Source organism: Xiphophorus maculatus, chromosome 7 (assembly GCF_002775205.1).
Source record: "Xiphophorus maculatus strain JP 163 A chromosome 7, X_maculatus-5.0-male, whole genome shotgun sequence".
Lineage (NCBI taxonomy): Eukaryota > Metazoa > Chordata > Actinopteri > Cyprinodontiformes > Poeciliidae > Xiphophorus > Xiphophorus maculatus.
The window spans coordinates 80526-96408 of record NC_036449.1 but is presented as its reverse complement, the minus strand read 5'-3'; the positions used below and the strand labels follow the sequence as shown (position 1 = coordinate 96408).

The following is a 15883-nucleotide window of genomic DNA, read 5'->3' as shown; positions in this document are numbered from 1 at the left end:
TTCATAAATTTCTTAAATCTTCTCATCCAGACTCTTGCTAAAGTAATGTTTTCCACGACAATGGTTATGTTGCATCTTATCTGACTGATAAGTTATTGACATTAGACATTCCTTACCGGAGAAAGAGCCAAATGTAAATAATGGCTGAAATTTAAAATTATGACATAATGAAAGTAGTCTATCAGTGAACCCCATCACATTCCAATCCCATTCTCCTGGTTTTGACGACACATCCAGACTTCTCTACTGAAGCTGCAGTCAAAACATCATCGCTATTAGTTGTGCTTTCTTTTTATCATCTTCCTTCATACTATGATCTTGTAACAATCCTGTCGGCTCTGAATAACGATAAATAAGTAATTTAAAGCTGATTCCTCAACAGCAGCATCCATTAATACTTCTGTACCAGAAATAAGGTGGCAGCCCTCCATGGGTGCAGTGTGAGATGAGAGGGGGGGGGGGGGGGGGGCTTAGCGATTTGATCTTACCGAAGCTGGCTCTCGGGACATGGAATGTTATCTCTTTGGTGAGAAAGGAGCCTGAGCTGGTGTGTGAGGTTGAGAGGTTCCGGCTAGAAATACTGTAGATCTCATCTGAACGCATGGCTCTGGTTCTCGAACCAGTCTACTTGAGAGGAACACTCTTCTACTCTGGATTTGTACCTGGTGAGAGGTGCTAGGCAGGAGTGGGCATACTTGTTGTCCCCCATCTGGGTGCCTGAATGTTGTGGTTTACCCCAGACAGGTTCTAAGTGTTGCTTGTGCTTATGCGCCAAATAGCCTACGAGTGGGGGGATGGGTGCTTTGTGCTTATGCGGCAAGTAACATTTCAGATTACCCACCCTTTTTGGAGTGTTTGGACGGGGTACTGGAGACTCCCTTGCTCTGCTGGGGAACTTCAATGCTCACGTGGGAAATGACAGTGAGACCTGGAAGGGTGTGGTTGGGAGGTACCCCCCGATCTTGGGTTTAAATCAGGGGGTTCAGATCCCCTGGGGTTTCCCTTATCCCCAACAACAGAACATGAGTGGTGTTCTGTTGTTGAACTTGTGCTCGTAATGGATTGTCCATAACAAAGACCATGTTCAAGGATGTCCGTATATGCTCTTGGCACCAGGACACCCTAGGCTGCAAGATTTCACTGATATCATTTATCTCTATATGAAAGGTTCACTGATCTGCGGCCACAGGTCTTGGACACTCAGGTGAAGAGGGGCGCAGAGCTGTCCACTAACCACTACCTGGTGGTGAGTTGGCTCCAGTGACGTGCGGTGAGATTCATAGCTGGTGAGGGACACGTAATCATAATCAGATTTACAAATATAGACCCCTGCATGTTATTGTTTACGCAAGGAAATTTTGTGCATGCAGACGCTGGAGGGCAAAAAGACTATTCTTTTCCATGTAATCCATAGCCGCGCTGCCGCCGTACAATAATTCTGTTAACTCAATCAAACTTGGACATGTAGATATTACTAATTTCGTGCTGTGCAGCAAAGGGAAAACCGTTAAAGTACAACTCGAAACCACTTCTTTCTCGCTCTCTGTATCAGCGCAGCTACGCGCAGACTTGTGGCCATAGCAAATGACAGCGCCACAAAAAAAAAACACTCGGATATTTCCCACACGAAGAGCAGAACATTCTGTTGCAGTAGTATGGTTTTAGGCTTAATGTTTATTTTGCGATTATTAATAAGTGATTGGTGAGGTAAGAGGAGAAAACTATAAATATATCGCTGGACTTGACTTTACTGTATGGCCAGTTCGCTGTTACTGTCTCTTACTCTGCAGTTGTGGAGTCATAATGTCTGGGATCATGAGCGCCCCCTGCCATGAGGCAAGAAAACTGCCTGCTTCACCTCTGCCGTTTCTGATCGCTCCTCAGCACACGAAACACTTTACACACACAGTTTGTGACAAAAAACACTGCACATTATATACATAAGCTAAATTATGGAAAATCAGTTCATACATTAAATGTTTTTTAGCCATTTTATTGGTGACGTACAGACAGGAGGAACATGCTCTCATAGAATGGCAGCCAGTGAAGTTAGCGAGACGTTGATCGATCCCAGGTGAGGCTCAGCTCGCTGCTGCCTCACCGAGCATTTGAATGGGAAAATGCGAAAATTCAGCGATTTTGAAAAATAATAATCAAAATTGGTTAATCTAAATGAAAAATAGGTACTTTATTGTACATTGAAAATAGCAATATAAATTATTTTATTATTATTTGTTATTTTCCCATGATGCGGTCAGGGTCTCCCCTGACCGCACGTCACTGGTTGACTATGATGGTGGGGGAGAGAATGCTGGTCAGACCTGGCAGACCTAAATGTATTATGAGGGTCTGCTGGGAACACCTGGCAGAGTCTCCCGTGAGAAGGAGCTTTAACTCCCACATTCTGAGAGAGGTGGGGGACATCGAGTCTGAGTGGACCATGTTTCACGCCTGTATTGTTGAGGCGGCTTATCGAAGCTGTGGTTGCAAGGTTGTTAGTGCCTGTCGCGGCAGCAACAATCAAAACAATCTGGTTTTTGCAGATGATGTTTGGCTTCATCAGGTCGTGATCTACAGCATTTGCTGGAGTGGTTCGCCATGTGAAGCAGCCAAGATGAGGAGCAGTGCCTCCAAATCCAAGGCCATGGTCTTGAGTCGGAAAAGGGTAGAGTGCCTTCTTCGGGTCAGGGAGGATGATCCCTCCCAAGTGGAGGAGTTTAAGCATCCCACTCCTGCCTTGCACCTCTCACCAGGTACAAATCCAGAGTAGAAGAGTGTTCACTAATGAGGGAAAAATAGAGCGGGAGATGGACAGACGGATTGGCGCAGTGTCTGCAGTATCAATCTGTCGGGGTGAAGAGAGAGCCGACTCAAAAAGTGAAGCACTTGATTAACCGGTCAATCTACATTCCTACCCTCATCTATGGTCATGAGCTTTAGGTCATGACCGAAAGAACGAGCTCACAGGTACAATAGGTTGATATGAGTTTTCTTAAGTCTGGGCTCTCCATTAGAGATAGAATGAGAAGCTCAGTCATCCGGGAGCGACTCAGAGTAGAGCCGCTGCTCCTTAGGTAAAGAGAAGCTAGTGGAGGTGGTTTGACATTTGGTTAGGACGCCTCCCTGGTGAGGTGTTCCAGACACGTCCCAGGACATGCTAGAGGGACTATGTTTCTCAGCTTGCCTGGGAACACCTTGGGATTCCCTTGGGGGAGCTAGCCAAAGTGGTTGGGAGAGGGAAGTCTGGGCCCTCTCCCAACGATTATGGGAGAGGGCCCATAATCTTAGGGACTAGGGACTAAGTAGTCCCTAGTCTACTACTAGGGACTACTTGACCAAGTAGGACTACTTGACTAAGTAGTCCTACTTGACTAAGTAGGAGTCCCTACTTAGTCTGCTATCCCTGCGACCCAACTCCGGAAAAACAGAAGAATATGGATGGATGCTGTCTGACATCTACGCTGTTGGTCTGCGCATGCTGCTTGCTTTGGAGTCGTAAATTATTCACATAAAAATATGATTACAGTCACGTTTAATTAATAGTATCAATGACCAGACAAAAAAAAGGAGAATTTCAGCAAAAAACAAACAAAAGTCGGAATTGAGCATCAAGACCTGCTGCATCAACTTAGCCATTAATCCTTTTTGTTTTAAGCTTTGTGTCGAACCTCCAGCTACCAAATACTCTACATTTGGTTTTAGTTAACCTATTTGTTTATTTTCATCAAGCCATCTTTTTAATATAATGTGTTGAAAAGATGCCAGTGCTACAGGAAGAATTTACCTTTTTTACTTTGTTGATTCTCTTCATCAGTTCATCAGGAGACACGCTTCCAGCAATGACCTCCAGAGGAATTCCAGTCACCCCAATGAAGAAGCTAGAGGGTATACATACTACGGGATCTATAACAGGCTAATGAAGGAACACAAGCTTTAACAAAGTCTTGTACTTAGACATAAATATAGTTACAATATATGTAAAACACATATACAGCAACAAAGGATACAGATCTGGGAAAACTGGACACAAGTGTCACTGGGAAGAGAAAGTGATACCATGAGGAATAAAATATACATTAAAGCATTTTGAATTTGTATGGACTGTTTAGTAACATCTATAGAGATAAAATAAAAAGCTTATACAACACACCAAGTTCAGCTCAAAGCCAATATTTTATGAACATGGCCAACTGAGGTAATTATTTTGCAAAATACAATAAATGGAGTGAAAAGTGAACTCGCAATGGTCATCAAAAAGTAAATGAATGTGAGGATCTTGCATGTTCTAAACCTGTTGGCTCCAGTTCCACTGCTGCACTTGCAAACTGGAAAATTACCCACCTACTAGATGTTTGAACCCAAAAAGACCAGGGGCCTCATGCATAAAAGAGTATGCAGTTTTCACACTAAAACTTGGCCTATGGAAAAATTTAGAAAAGTGCGGCGCACAAAAAAATTTGGATGTATAAAGCTGTGCGCACGCACCTTTCCTTTGTACATCCTAGTTTGCGGGAAATTGAGCGCAACTGCTGGTTCGTCTGTCGCCACCCATAAATACATTATGTAAATTAGTATAAATACCCGGTGTCAGACACCACATGAAGCAATAACCATGGCAACGTCCTTGTTTGTAGCAGTATAAATATTTATTATAATAATAACTATATATTTTATTTAAAAGGTGCTTTCAGGACACATAAGGCCACCTCACAAAAACAAAAATAATACATTTTAAAGAAAAAAAAAATCAAAATAAAAAAATAAAGAAAGAAAGAAATCGTGCCTGTTTGAACAGTAGCATTTTCAGCCGGGCAGACAGCGCATCAGAGTCATTTGAGTGAGAATGTGGACGTTTATTCTAAATAGTGGAATCATGTGCCTAAGTTATACATTTATAGAATAGAGATGCTTTCTGTTTAGAAAGGAGCATTCACAAAGCAGGCGGCTCGACTGAAGGATGACTGCAGCTGGACCAGTATCGGTACCTCACGGCTCTTTAAGTTTTGTTCAGAGCTCCAGGATGATCAGTCTGAGCAATGTAACGCTAATAAACCATCATCAACATTTCCCAGCAGATCAATATGATCAATCGCTCGCTCTGAATCCTTCCATTGGCGATGTTCTCCATCAGACCCAAAGCGCCCCACATTTACGCAGCATACCTTTGCACAGCTACTTGAATATGTGTGATTGCATACACACCTTGATCACTTTAAAAATAATCAAACCTATCTGGAGTTAATCTGCTGATCCAATCCTATTGTCTTTTTCAGTCAGAATGAAATTACCCCATAGATGTATTTCATGCGCACAGACAAATCTTTGAGGCAAAAACTGAGGAAAAGTACTATTTACATTTGAGTGAGGTTTTCACATCCTTCTATTTTTATTTTCTTTATTTTGTGTGCGCGTTATATTATTGCCTGAGGATAAATGCAGTTCAGTTTCATTGTTTACGTATAAACAATAAAATATTAAAATCATGAAAAAACATTGGGTTTGAAACTTCTTGGTCTAAATAACTGAATGGAGTCAGATTTCAGTGTATTTAGCTTTGTAGTTTGATATTGTTCACTGAAAAAGTTTGCCGTACTGCCGCACATTTTCACGGCAGCTAAATGTGCGTACATTTACGCAGACTTTGATACAAAGTTAATTTTTATACATGCCGGCTTGTGCGTAAAATACGACGCAGCACATTTTTGTGCGCACGCACGCTTTATGCACGAGACCCCAGGAGTCTAACTTTGGGCTATCAGAGTAGCTGAATAATTCGCACAAGAATTCCTCCCAAATATGGCTGAGCCCAAGTCATTTATGTTGACTGAGCTGTCGTTTGTGACCCATAAACAATTACATCATACTGCAGTGTTCAAAGTGCTTTTGTAGGCCAGACATTTGCTGTGACAATCAATTTTTTATTTTTACATAGCTGTTTTAACAAACTAACTGAAGCTGTACACACAGCAGAAAACTAATCTGTACCTCTTGGCATCAACCCTGATGGCCACAACGCAGTTCTGGGCAGCCTCCGAGACGCTGCCGTCTTCCCAACTGGACATCAGCTGCTTAGATTGTTCATCTTCCCCTGACAGAGAAAAATCACAGGCAGAATGGATTTAACACAGAACCTGTAAACATCTCACAGAAGGGTTAGCTGAAAAATAAGTTTACTAAATTGATTAAAAAGAATAATTTAAATCAGACATCTAATATCTTTACATGTAAACAATACTCTACATCATGAAGACACAGACTTGTTGTCCTCCTCAAATAGATACAACTGTGTTTTATATAAGTAACAACCAAACAGTTTGCTGCCTAGTAACTACAGTTGAGGGGAAAAAAGAATGTTACTGTTCTACATATCCAGTTATAGTAAGTCATCTGGCCTTTACTAGATCTGAAAATGACTTGAATTCAACCCTAAATCCAGAAGGTACATTCCATACTGTCTGTATTTATTACATAAAACAAGCTGCAGCGACCTTGGAAAGTCCTTTCCTGTATTACTTTAATAGTTCTATCACGTGTATGTGGCTAGACTTCGACCGGCTCTCTTTTTTTGAGATGCAACTCTTCAGTTTTAAGAGATCTGACTAGGGTATTGTTTTATCACATTGTGTTGTAGATTTTCTGATGTGTTTGGAATCATCTTCCTGTTTAACTGAATTCAAACTAGAACTGTTAGTCATATGGACTCATGTTTCACTTTGTTGAGGCAGCTGAATTAATAAAGCTTAAAAGAATTCTATTAAACTAAAATTAATTCACTTTTGCAGAACAGAATTGCTGTTTAGCTTGATCAGAGCCAATAGAAAAATGCAAAAAAGTTTGGAGGGTTTTTTTGCAAAAGACTAAAGGTCAACAAATCTAAACATACAACCATGCATCTAATTTTTCTTCATCTTCAAAATTAAGCTCTACCCTATGGTCGCCTATCACAAAAGATTCCAGTAAAATGCAAAAACATATTTAAAGCATTATTTTTGTAAAACAATTGTATAAACAGCATATTACAATGGTCGTCCCTAAACAGCTTTAATACAAGCATGCGACAAAAATGTGGGAAAAAATTCTGGTCGTAACACCAAAACTCAAGTACAGAGCTGGGAAAAGACCCCACTGGGTTCCTCTCTATGAAGTCTGTCAGTTTAAGAACCACAGCAATTCCAAATGTCTCAGTCACACAATGGAAGTAGAACACCACACTAAAAGCTTCGGCCAAGTTTTGTGTTTTCGTTATCTCAACATTAAAAAAATAAATGATTGAAATATCTCACTCCATCTGTTTCACTCTCTGAATGAGTGACAAAATATGTTGAACTTTTTCATAATACTTAATTTTATGAGATGTTGCATTAAATTGCTCACACTTAAAGGACTGTACACCTTCCGTAAGGGAAAGTCTTCTACGGTGTTTGAAAGCCATAGTTCTTAAGAAATTTGTGGTTGGCGGCTTGCCTGGGTGTTGGATGGTAGCCATGTTTCCGAGTAAAATCAAAACAAGCAAAGCCAGCTGGTTCACCTGCTGCTTTAATAAGTTTAAGTTGGATTTGACGTCATCCTCGTGTCTAATTGATTTCCGAGGCAAACTAGAAACAGCATTAAAACGAACCGGTTCGAACAAACAACAGCGAAACGTTGGAACGAGTTTATCAAACACCGAGAGGTCGCTTGCTAATGCCGGAAGGCTCTAACATCAACGTCCGTTTAGAATTATTTTATCACAGTTACCTGCAATGACAACGACAAAGACCAAACTGCGTTGTTTAGCAGAGTTTATGGCCTCAGGAATGGATCCGTCAAACCAAAGCATCGCTGAATATTTAGTTTCTAGTGTCTACGTGTTCAATTTGCTGTGACATCAGCAATAATAGTAGCAGTAATAGTGTCGTCTTCTTCTGCTGCTGCTTTTTCTTGTTGGTTTTACTGGCGGTTGGCAACAAACTGTTAGTAGCATTACCGCCACTTACTGGTACGGAGTGTGCTGCTGCTTCTGCTGCTGCTGCTCATGCTGCTGCTGCTGCTGCTGCTGCTGCTTCTTCTTCTTTTCTATTATGGCGGATCACAAACAACTTTAAGGTGCATACCGCCACCTACTGTACATGAGTGTGTAGCAGCATTACTTCACATCTATTAAATTCTATTTTTTAATTTTGTAGTCTGAAGATAAATAAACAATGCTTTCCTTAATTTGTGAATATCTGTTATGTTTCCTTCATTTCCTAATATACCTTTAAGATTCCATTCATGCCCTATATTTCTAACTATTTTCTTTAATTCTTGCCTTTCGAGTTCATATGACTTACAGTTCATCAATATGTGTTCTACATTTTCTTTCTCTCCACATCTCTCACATTTATCATTATTTTTCCTCCCTATTGTATAAAGCATGTCATTTAAGTAGGTATGACCTACTCTTAATCTACTAATTATTATTTCTTCTCTTCTGTTTCTTTCATTAATGCTTCGAATTCGAACTGACTTTTGTACTTCATATAATCTTCTTCCTTTCTTATCTTCATTCCACATTTTTTGCCATTTCTCCATTTCTTTACTTTTAATAAGTGATTTCCCTTCCCCTTTCCCAAAAGGAATTGAAATTGTTATTTCCCCCTCTAAAGCCCTTTTAGCTAATTTATCTGCCTTTTCATTGCCTTTTACTCCTTCATGTGCTGGCACCCAACAAAACCAAACATCAATGCCACCCCTATATAATCTAAATAAAATATGATGAATTTCTAATACTAAATCTTTTCTATCGTTTCCTTCTCCCTTAATACTTTCTACTACTGCTTTGGAATCTGTGCACACCACCACCCTGTCTGGTCAAACCTCCTCAACCCATTGCAAGCTTAATATAACTGCCACCATTTCTGCTGTAAAAACCGACAATTGATCTGATATTCTTTTAGAAATAAATTTTTTAAACTCTGATATATATATTCCTATTCCCACATATCCTTTTAAATTCTTAGAACCATCTGTATAAATTTTAAGATAATTGTTATAATTACTTCTTAAATAAATATCAGTCTTGATCCCTATTTCATTTAAATTCCAATCATTTTTCATTGTATTAATTTTCAAATCTACATTAACCTCTGGTATTAACCATGGAGGAATAACGCTAATTGGATTAAAATGAGCTATTTCCTTGTCCTCTAATCTATACATTTTAATCCATTTCCTAACCATCCAAATCCATTACTTTGGAACTTCAAATATTCCCAACATTCATTTTAAAGCTTTCTCTATTTCATTACTGACTCTAGTTGGAGCATCCATTGGTGATCTTCCTGTTCTGAATCCACATTGATATCCGTTAATTAGATTATTCTTCTCAAGAAAATATCCTAGTCTATTTACTATTATTTTCTCCATCCATTTACTTAAATGAGAAGTTAGAGCAATTGGTCTGTAATTATTTGGACAGGTAGGATCTTTACCTGGCTTATTAAATGGTAATATTATTGCCCTTTTCCAACTATTTGGTATCGATCCTTCTTTTCATATTTTTGCTTCTGCTGCTGCTGCTGCTTCTTCTTCTTCTGGAAATGTATTGGCGGTTGGCAAGAAACGTTATGTCAGTATTACTGTCACCAACTGGTAAGGAGTGAGGACCACATGACAAAAAAAAAATTATATCCTATTATACAACTTACTCTGTTTCAGAAAATCAAATATAGCCTGATATCTTCTGCTTCCCGAGTCCTTTTGCAGTAAATCAACAATATCAAATTTCATTCTCATATTACTAAGATTCCTAATTAACTTGTTTTTCTGAATCAGATAATTCCTACAACTCATAATAACACGTTCCACTGTCTAATCTTCCCCGCAGTTACATGTCCCTGCCTGATGTTTCCCTATCAAAACTAGTGATCTATTCAATCCAGTGTGTCTGATTCTAAGTTGTGAAATAATTATCTCTTCTCTCCTGTTTCTTTCTGTTCTTCTCATTTGTCCAATTCTCTTTTGGATTTTATAAAACCCTTTCTTTTTTATTACCCATAACATTTGCCACCTCTCTTGTTTTTTATTTAATTATACCCTTTTTTTCTGTCATACTAAAACTAACATTAATATCTATCCTTACCTGATTGGTACTCTCCTCAGCCATTTCATTCCCCTTAATCCCGTGATGTGTTGGAACCCATACAAAATTTTACTGTTAGCCACATCAGTAAATTTTTACAGAATCATATTGATTCTGTACATTTTTTTGTATTTCATTTAATATATCTGGGCTTCTGTCTATCAATCCATCCATCCATCTTCTTCCACTTATCCGAGGTCGGGTCGCGGGGGTAGCAGCTTCAGAAGGGAGGCCCAGACTTCCCTCTCCCCAGCCACTTCTTCTAGCTCTTCCGGGGGAATCCTGAGGCGTTCCCAGGCCAGCCGAGAGACATAGTCCCTCCAGCGTGTCCTGGGTCTTCCCCGGGGCCTCCTCCCGGTGGGACGTGCCCGGAACACCTCACCAGGGAGGCGTCCAGGAGGCATCCTGACCAGATGCCCGAGCCACCTCAACTGGCTCCTCTCGATGTGAAGGAGCAGCGGCTCTACTCTGAGTCCCTCCCGGATGACTGAGCTTCTCACCCTATCTTTAAGGGAGAGCCCAGCCACCCTACGGAGGAAACCCATTTCGGCCGCTTGTATCCGCGATCTCGTTCTTTCGGTCATGACCCAAAGCTCATGACCATAGATGAGGGTGGGAACGTAGATCGACCGGTAAATCGAGAGCTTCGCTTTTTGGCTCAGCTCTTTCTTCACCACGACGGACCGGTACAACGCCCGCTTAACGGCAGACGCTGCACCAATCCGCCTGTCGACCTCCCGCTCCCTTCTTCCCCCATTCGTGAACAAGATCCCGAGATACTTAAACTCCTCCACTTGGGGCAGGACACCCCCCCTGACCTGGAGAAGGCACTCTACCCTTTTCCGGCTCAAGACCATGGCCTCGGATTTGGAGGCACTGATCCTCATCCCGGCCGCTTCATACTCGGCTGCGAACCGCTCCAGCGAGAGCTGCAGATCACGATCTGATGAAGCCAAAAGGACCACATCGTCTGCAAAAAGCAGAGACGAGATCCTAAGGCCACCAAATCGGATCCCCTCAACACCTTGGCTGCGCCTAGAAATTCGGTCCATGAAAGTGATGAACAGAATCGATGACAAAGGGCAGCCCTGGCGGAGTCCAACTCTCACCGGAAACGAGCCCGACTTACTGCCGGCAATGCGGACCAGACTCTGACACCGGTCATACAGGGACCTGACAGCCCGTATCAAAGGGCCCGGTACCCCATACTCCCGGAGAACCCCCCACAGGGCTCCCCGAGGGACACGGTCGAATGCCTTCTCCAAGTCCACAAAACACATGTAGACTGGTTGGGCGAACTCCCATGCACCCTCCAGGACCCTGCCGAGGGTGTAGAGCTGGTCCAGTGTTCCACGACCAGGACGAAAACCACACTGCTCTTCCTGAATCCGAGGTTCGACTATCCGACGGACCCTCCTCTCCAGGACCCCGGAATAGACCTTGCCAGGGAGGCTTAAGAGTGTGACCCCTCTATAATTGGAGCACACCCTCCGGTCCCCCTTTTTGAACAGGGGGACCACCACCCCAGTCTGCCAATCCAGGGGAACTGCCCCCGATGTCCATGCGATATTGCAGAGTCACGTCAACCAACACAACCCTACAACATCCAGAGCCTTAAGGAACTCCGGGCGGATCTCATCCACCCCCGGGGCCCTGCCACCGAGGAGCTTTTTAACCACCTCGGCGACCTCGTCCCCAGAGATTGGAGAGCCCAACCCAGATAGATAGATAGATAGATAGATAGCATTTATTGTCATTGAACAGAATTCAACGAAATTTCCATTGCAGCTCCCGTGCAAAAGGTCAAATATATACAGTATAAATTAGCAAACACACAATAATAATAATAACAATATATACAACTAAATTAACTAAAGGCACTCAACCACACCAAAGAAGTAGCAGCAGGTCCAATTATGGCAAAGTACAGATAATGTGACAGTGCAAAGTGCAGAACAATATGGCTGTGTGGGGGTGGGGGATATGTATGTGTGACTGCGAGGTTATGATATGTGTGGGAGGGGGGGGCGGCAGGGAGTAATGGCTCTGACGGCTGTGGGGAAGAAACTGTTTCTCAGTCTATTTGTTGTAGTCCGTATATTCCTGTACCGCTTGCCTGATGGCAGCGGCACAAACAGTCTGTGGCCCGGGTGGCTGGGATCCATGGCTATGGATCCAGCTCTCTTCTTGACCCGGTCTGTGTAAATGGAGTCCAGGTCTGGGAGGGGGCATCCCACAATGCCTTGTGCTGTTCTCACCACCCGTGTCAGTTGTTTCCTCTCCAGTGCTGTGCAGCTACCATACCACACAGTCATGTTGAGGCAGAGGATGCTCTCGATCATCGCCCTGTAAAAGTTCACGAGCAGCCGTGAGGAAAGTCCAGCCCGTCTCAGTTTCCTGAGGAAGAAGAGCCTTTGTTGTGCTTTCTTCACCAGGTGGGAGGTGTTTGTGTTCCAGGAGAGGTCAGAAGTGATGTGGAGGCCCAGGAACTTGTCTATCAATCAATCAGTCTATCAACCCAGAGTCCCCAGGCTCCGCTTCCTCAGTGGAAGGCATGTTGGTGGGATTGAGGAGGTCTTCGAAGTACTCTGCCCACCGGCCCACAACGTCCCGAGTAGAGGTCAGCAGCACACCATCCCCACTATAAACAGTGTTGGTGCTGCACCGCTTCCCCCCCCTGAGACGCCGGATGGTGGACCAGAATCGCCTCGAAGCCGTACGGAAGTCTTTCTCCATGGCCTCTCCAAACTCCTGTCTCCTCCTTCTGTCTGATTGATTATTTTGCTAACTGACTAATGAAGAACTAGAATCTGAGCAAATGATAGATTTTATTGATCTGACCTCTTCCACCCATTGAACTGTTAAAAGCAAAGCAAGCATTTCTCCTGTATACACCCAGAATCCATCTCTAATCCCTTTTCCTACTTTAATTTGAAACTGTGGCACAATAAATGCTATCGCTACCCTATTAGCTGTATTTTTTAAATTTAAGGACCAGGCAGAGCTGTGGCGACTTCAGGAGAGACGAACATAGGCATTGAGAGCCACGCTTGCTGACATAGCATAGCATGAGAGAGAGTCATAGGTGCAGGACCTGCAATGTCTCTGAGCATTCTGAAACTAATTTACTAGAATGGTATGGTGAACAGACACCTGCTGCGATAAGCCACATTAGGTGATGGATTTAAATGCCGTTTTACCCATTGTTCATCAAGGAATAGACATTTTTTATTTATATAGCACATTTCTGGCAACAAGGCAGTTTGAAGAGCTTTAGAAGAAAGTACGGAACCCAAAGCAAGGCAAAAGTAAAGTCCTAAGCTAAGTATTGATTCCTGAAAGAATTCCATAGTTCTTAAACTAATAGGGGATAGAGAATGTTGCCATTGAAGTGCCAGGGAGCTGGGTTAGGGACTTACTAAAGACCGGTGCTAGATCATGATATTCAGCAGGTAGAGTGGTTAGATCAGGAGGGTCTGCTTCTTGTAAATTTGCCAGGGATGGACCTGGAGGAACTACTGAACAGAGGCAAGTGAAGTGACAGTTGTGTGACCAAGATTCTATATGGAGTTCTGACCAGTTAATATTTGGGTTGTCTCTCTGAATTCAGTTGAAACCAAGGATAACTGATGAGTTAGCAGTAGGAAAATCATAGAACGAGATATGTTCACTGTGATTTCCAGAAATTATTAATTGTAATGGTTTTGTTTTGTCTGTGATCTGTGGCAGGGCTTTACCGTCCGGAGCAGAGACATGGAGATGTGAAGGAAGTGGGATGGTCTCAATGGAAGCCTGTTGAACAAAAAAAGGAGTTGATTAGATTTTGTTCGCAGCCCGAGTCTATCAATACGGAGAGGTTAACCGAGTCGTTATTGAAGATTAGGATGCCTGGAAGCAATGGGCGAGGAGATTTTGTTTTTTCTTTTGGACCCATCAAGCTCCTCACTCTTACTGATGGGCACGGGTTTTTGGCCGTATAGGACAGGCTGCAATGAAATGACCTACAGAACCACAAAACAGACACTGGTTTGAGCTCATTCTTCTTTGTCATTCTTCCAGGGTTAAACAGATGTGACCGTCCTGCATAGGCTCTGGCTCAGGTAAGCTTTGTGGGGAAGAAGAAAGAAATGTTGATGGAACCATAGCAGTCAAAAATCTGGATGAGGTGGCTCGTTTGGACTTCTCTTTATTTCACTCTCTCAAGCGGTTGTCTAATCTAGTGGCCAAGCATAATGAGTTTGTTCAGGGTCCCAGGTTCATCTAGAGTTGCTAACTTGTCTTTTAGCGTTTCACTAAGAGCCTGAAAGAACACACTCTTAAGAGCAGACTCGTTCCAACTAGATGCTGCTGCCTTTATTCTGAAATCTACAGCGAAGTCAGAAACTGGCCTTTGTCCTTGTTTTAAAGTCCATAGACTTCCAGATGTTGCCGTGTTGTCTGATCCTTGTTGAAAAATCTATTTAAACTCCCTTAAGAACTCCTCATATGTACATCCAAAGTCTGCAGGATTGGGAAACCTGGCCTCCGCCCACTCTAAGGCTCTGCCGGACAGAAGGGAGGTAACGTAAGCTATCTTGGCACCATCGTGAAAAAAGCTTTGAGGGGAATGGTTAAAGGCTAGTGAACACTGTAGAAGAAATCCTCCACAATGACTTACATCACCTGTGTATTTCTCAGAGGTAGGTGGATGAATCTCTGAATACCCAGGCCGGATTGGTGGAGTGGGAGCCGGAACAGGATCAGGGGCAGTGCCCAGCTCTATATTTATGGATAAATATAGCTGCGTCTTATTAGTAGAAAAGTGTTTATACCATCAGTATGTCATACAGAAGAACAGTATATTTCTCCCTCGTGATGCCTTAATCCAGCCAGAGCTTCAGCTCTATGTTCACCTGAGACACAGCAAGACTGAAGTATCCTCAGACCTGTTTCATTCCCTGTAGTCAATCCTATCCTAGTAGAAACTAGTACCTTGTACTTGGTTTAACCAGAAGGTTTGGGCTCTTGGCTGTTGAGAAACGATTGCTTCCTGGGGACATGATATGTGTTTATGTTTTAAATTTTACCCTATAGTTAATGTTTTCCTGTGACATACAGTACAGACTAAAAGTGTCGTGTTCTGTGTGTTAATTTTGAGTTTTCTTTGTCCTTGAGTCTCTTTGTTGTCCTGTCCTCCCCTTGATTGTTCCCAGGTGTGCCTCGTTCTGTGATTACCCGCTGTGTATTTAAATCCACCTGTGTTCCTTGTTCCTCGTCGGGTCCTTGTCGTCGTCAATGTCTAGTCTATTCGTGGCCAGTGTGTCGATGTGCCTGCTGCTCGTTGTTTGGACTGTGTTCCCGTCATTAAATACACCATTTACCTTACCTGGGTCTGCTGCGTCTGCCTCACCATCACCTACACCCCACCGTTCCATGACAAAAAGTTTGGAAACACCTTTTAATTCAATGAGTTTCCTTTATTTTCATAACTATTGACATTGTAGATTCACACTGAATGCATCAAAACTATGAATAACACATGTGGAAATATGCACTAAACAAAAAAAGTGTCAAACAACTGAAAATACCCCTTATATTCTAGTTTCTTCAAAGTAGCAACCTTTTGCTGTGATTACTGCTTTGCACACACTCTGCATTTTCTTGATGAGCTTCAAGAGGTAGTCACCTGAAATGGTTTTCACTTCATAGGTGTGCCCTGTCAGGTTAATAAGTGGGATTTCTTGCCTTATAAATAGTCATGAAAATAAAGAAAACCCATTGAATTAGAAAGGTGTGTCCAAA

At 42.4% G+C, this 15883-nt stretch overlaps 1 protein-coding gene across 1 annotated transcript in view; it reads right to left on the bottom strand.

Annotated features, from left to right (window-relative positions):
- ubxn4 (UBX domain protein 4) overlaps window positions 1-7925 on the bottom strand; it is a 41243-nt gene extending 33318 nt beyond the window's left edge. The window contains exons 1-4 of the mRNA XM_005813503.3: window positions 7738-7925; window positions 5986-6088; window positions 4008-4036; window positions 3785-3903 (exon numbers count right to left, since the gene is read on the bottom strand). Of these exons, the coding sequence (XP_005813560.1) occupies window positions 3785-3903; window positions 4008-4036; window positions 5986-6088; window positions 7738-7819 (333 nt within the window). The 5' untranslated portion in view covers window positions 7820-7925. The remainder of the gene's footprint in view (window positions 1-3784; window positions 3904-4007; window positions 4037-5985; window positions 6089-7737) is intronic.
- Between the last annotated feature and the right edge of the window lie 7958 nt (window positions 7926-15883).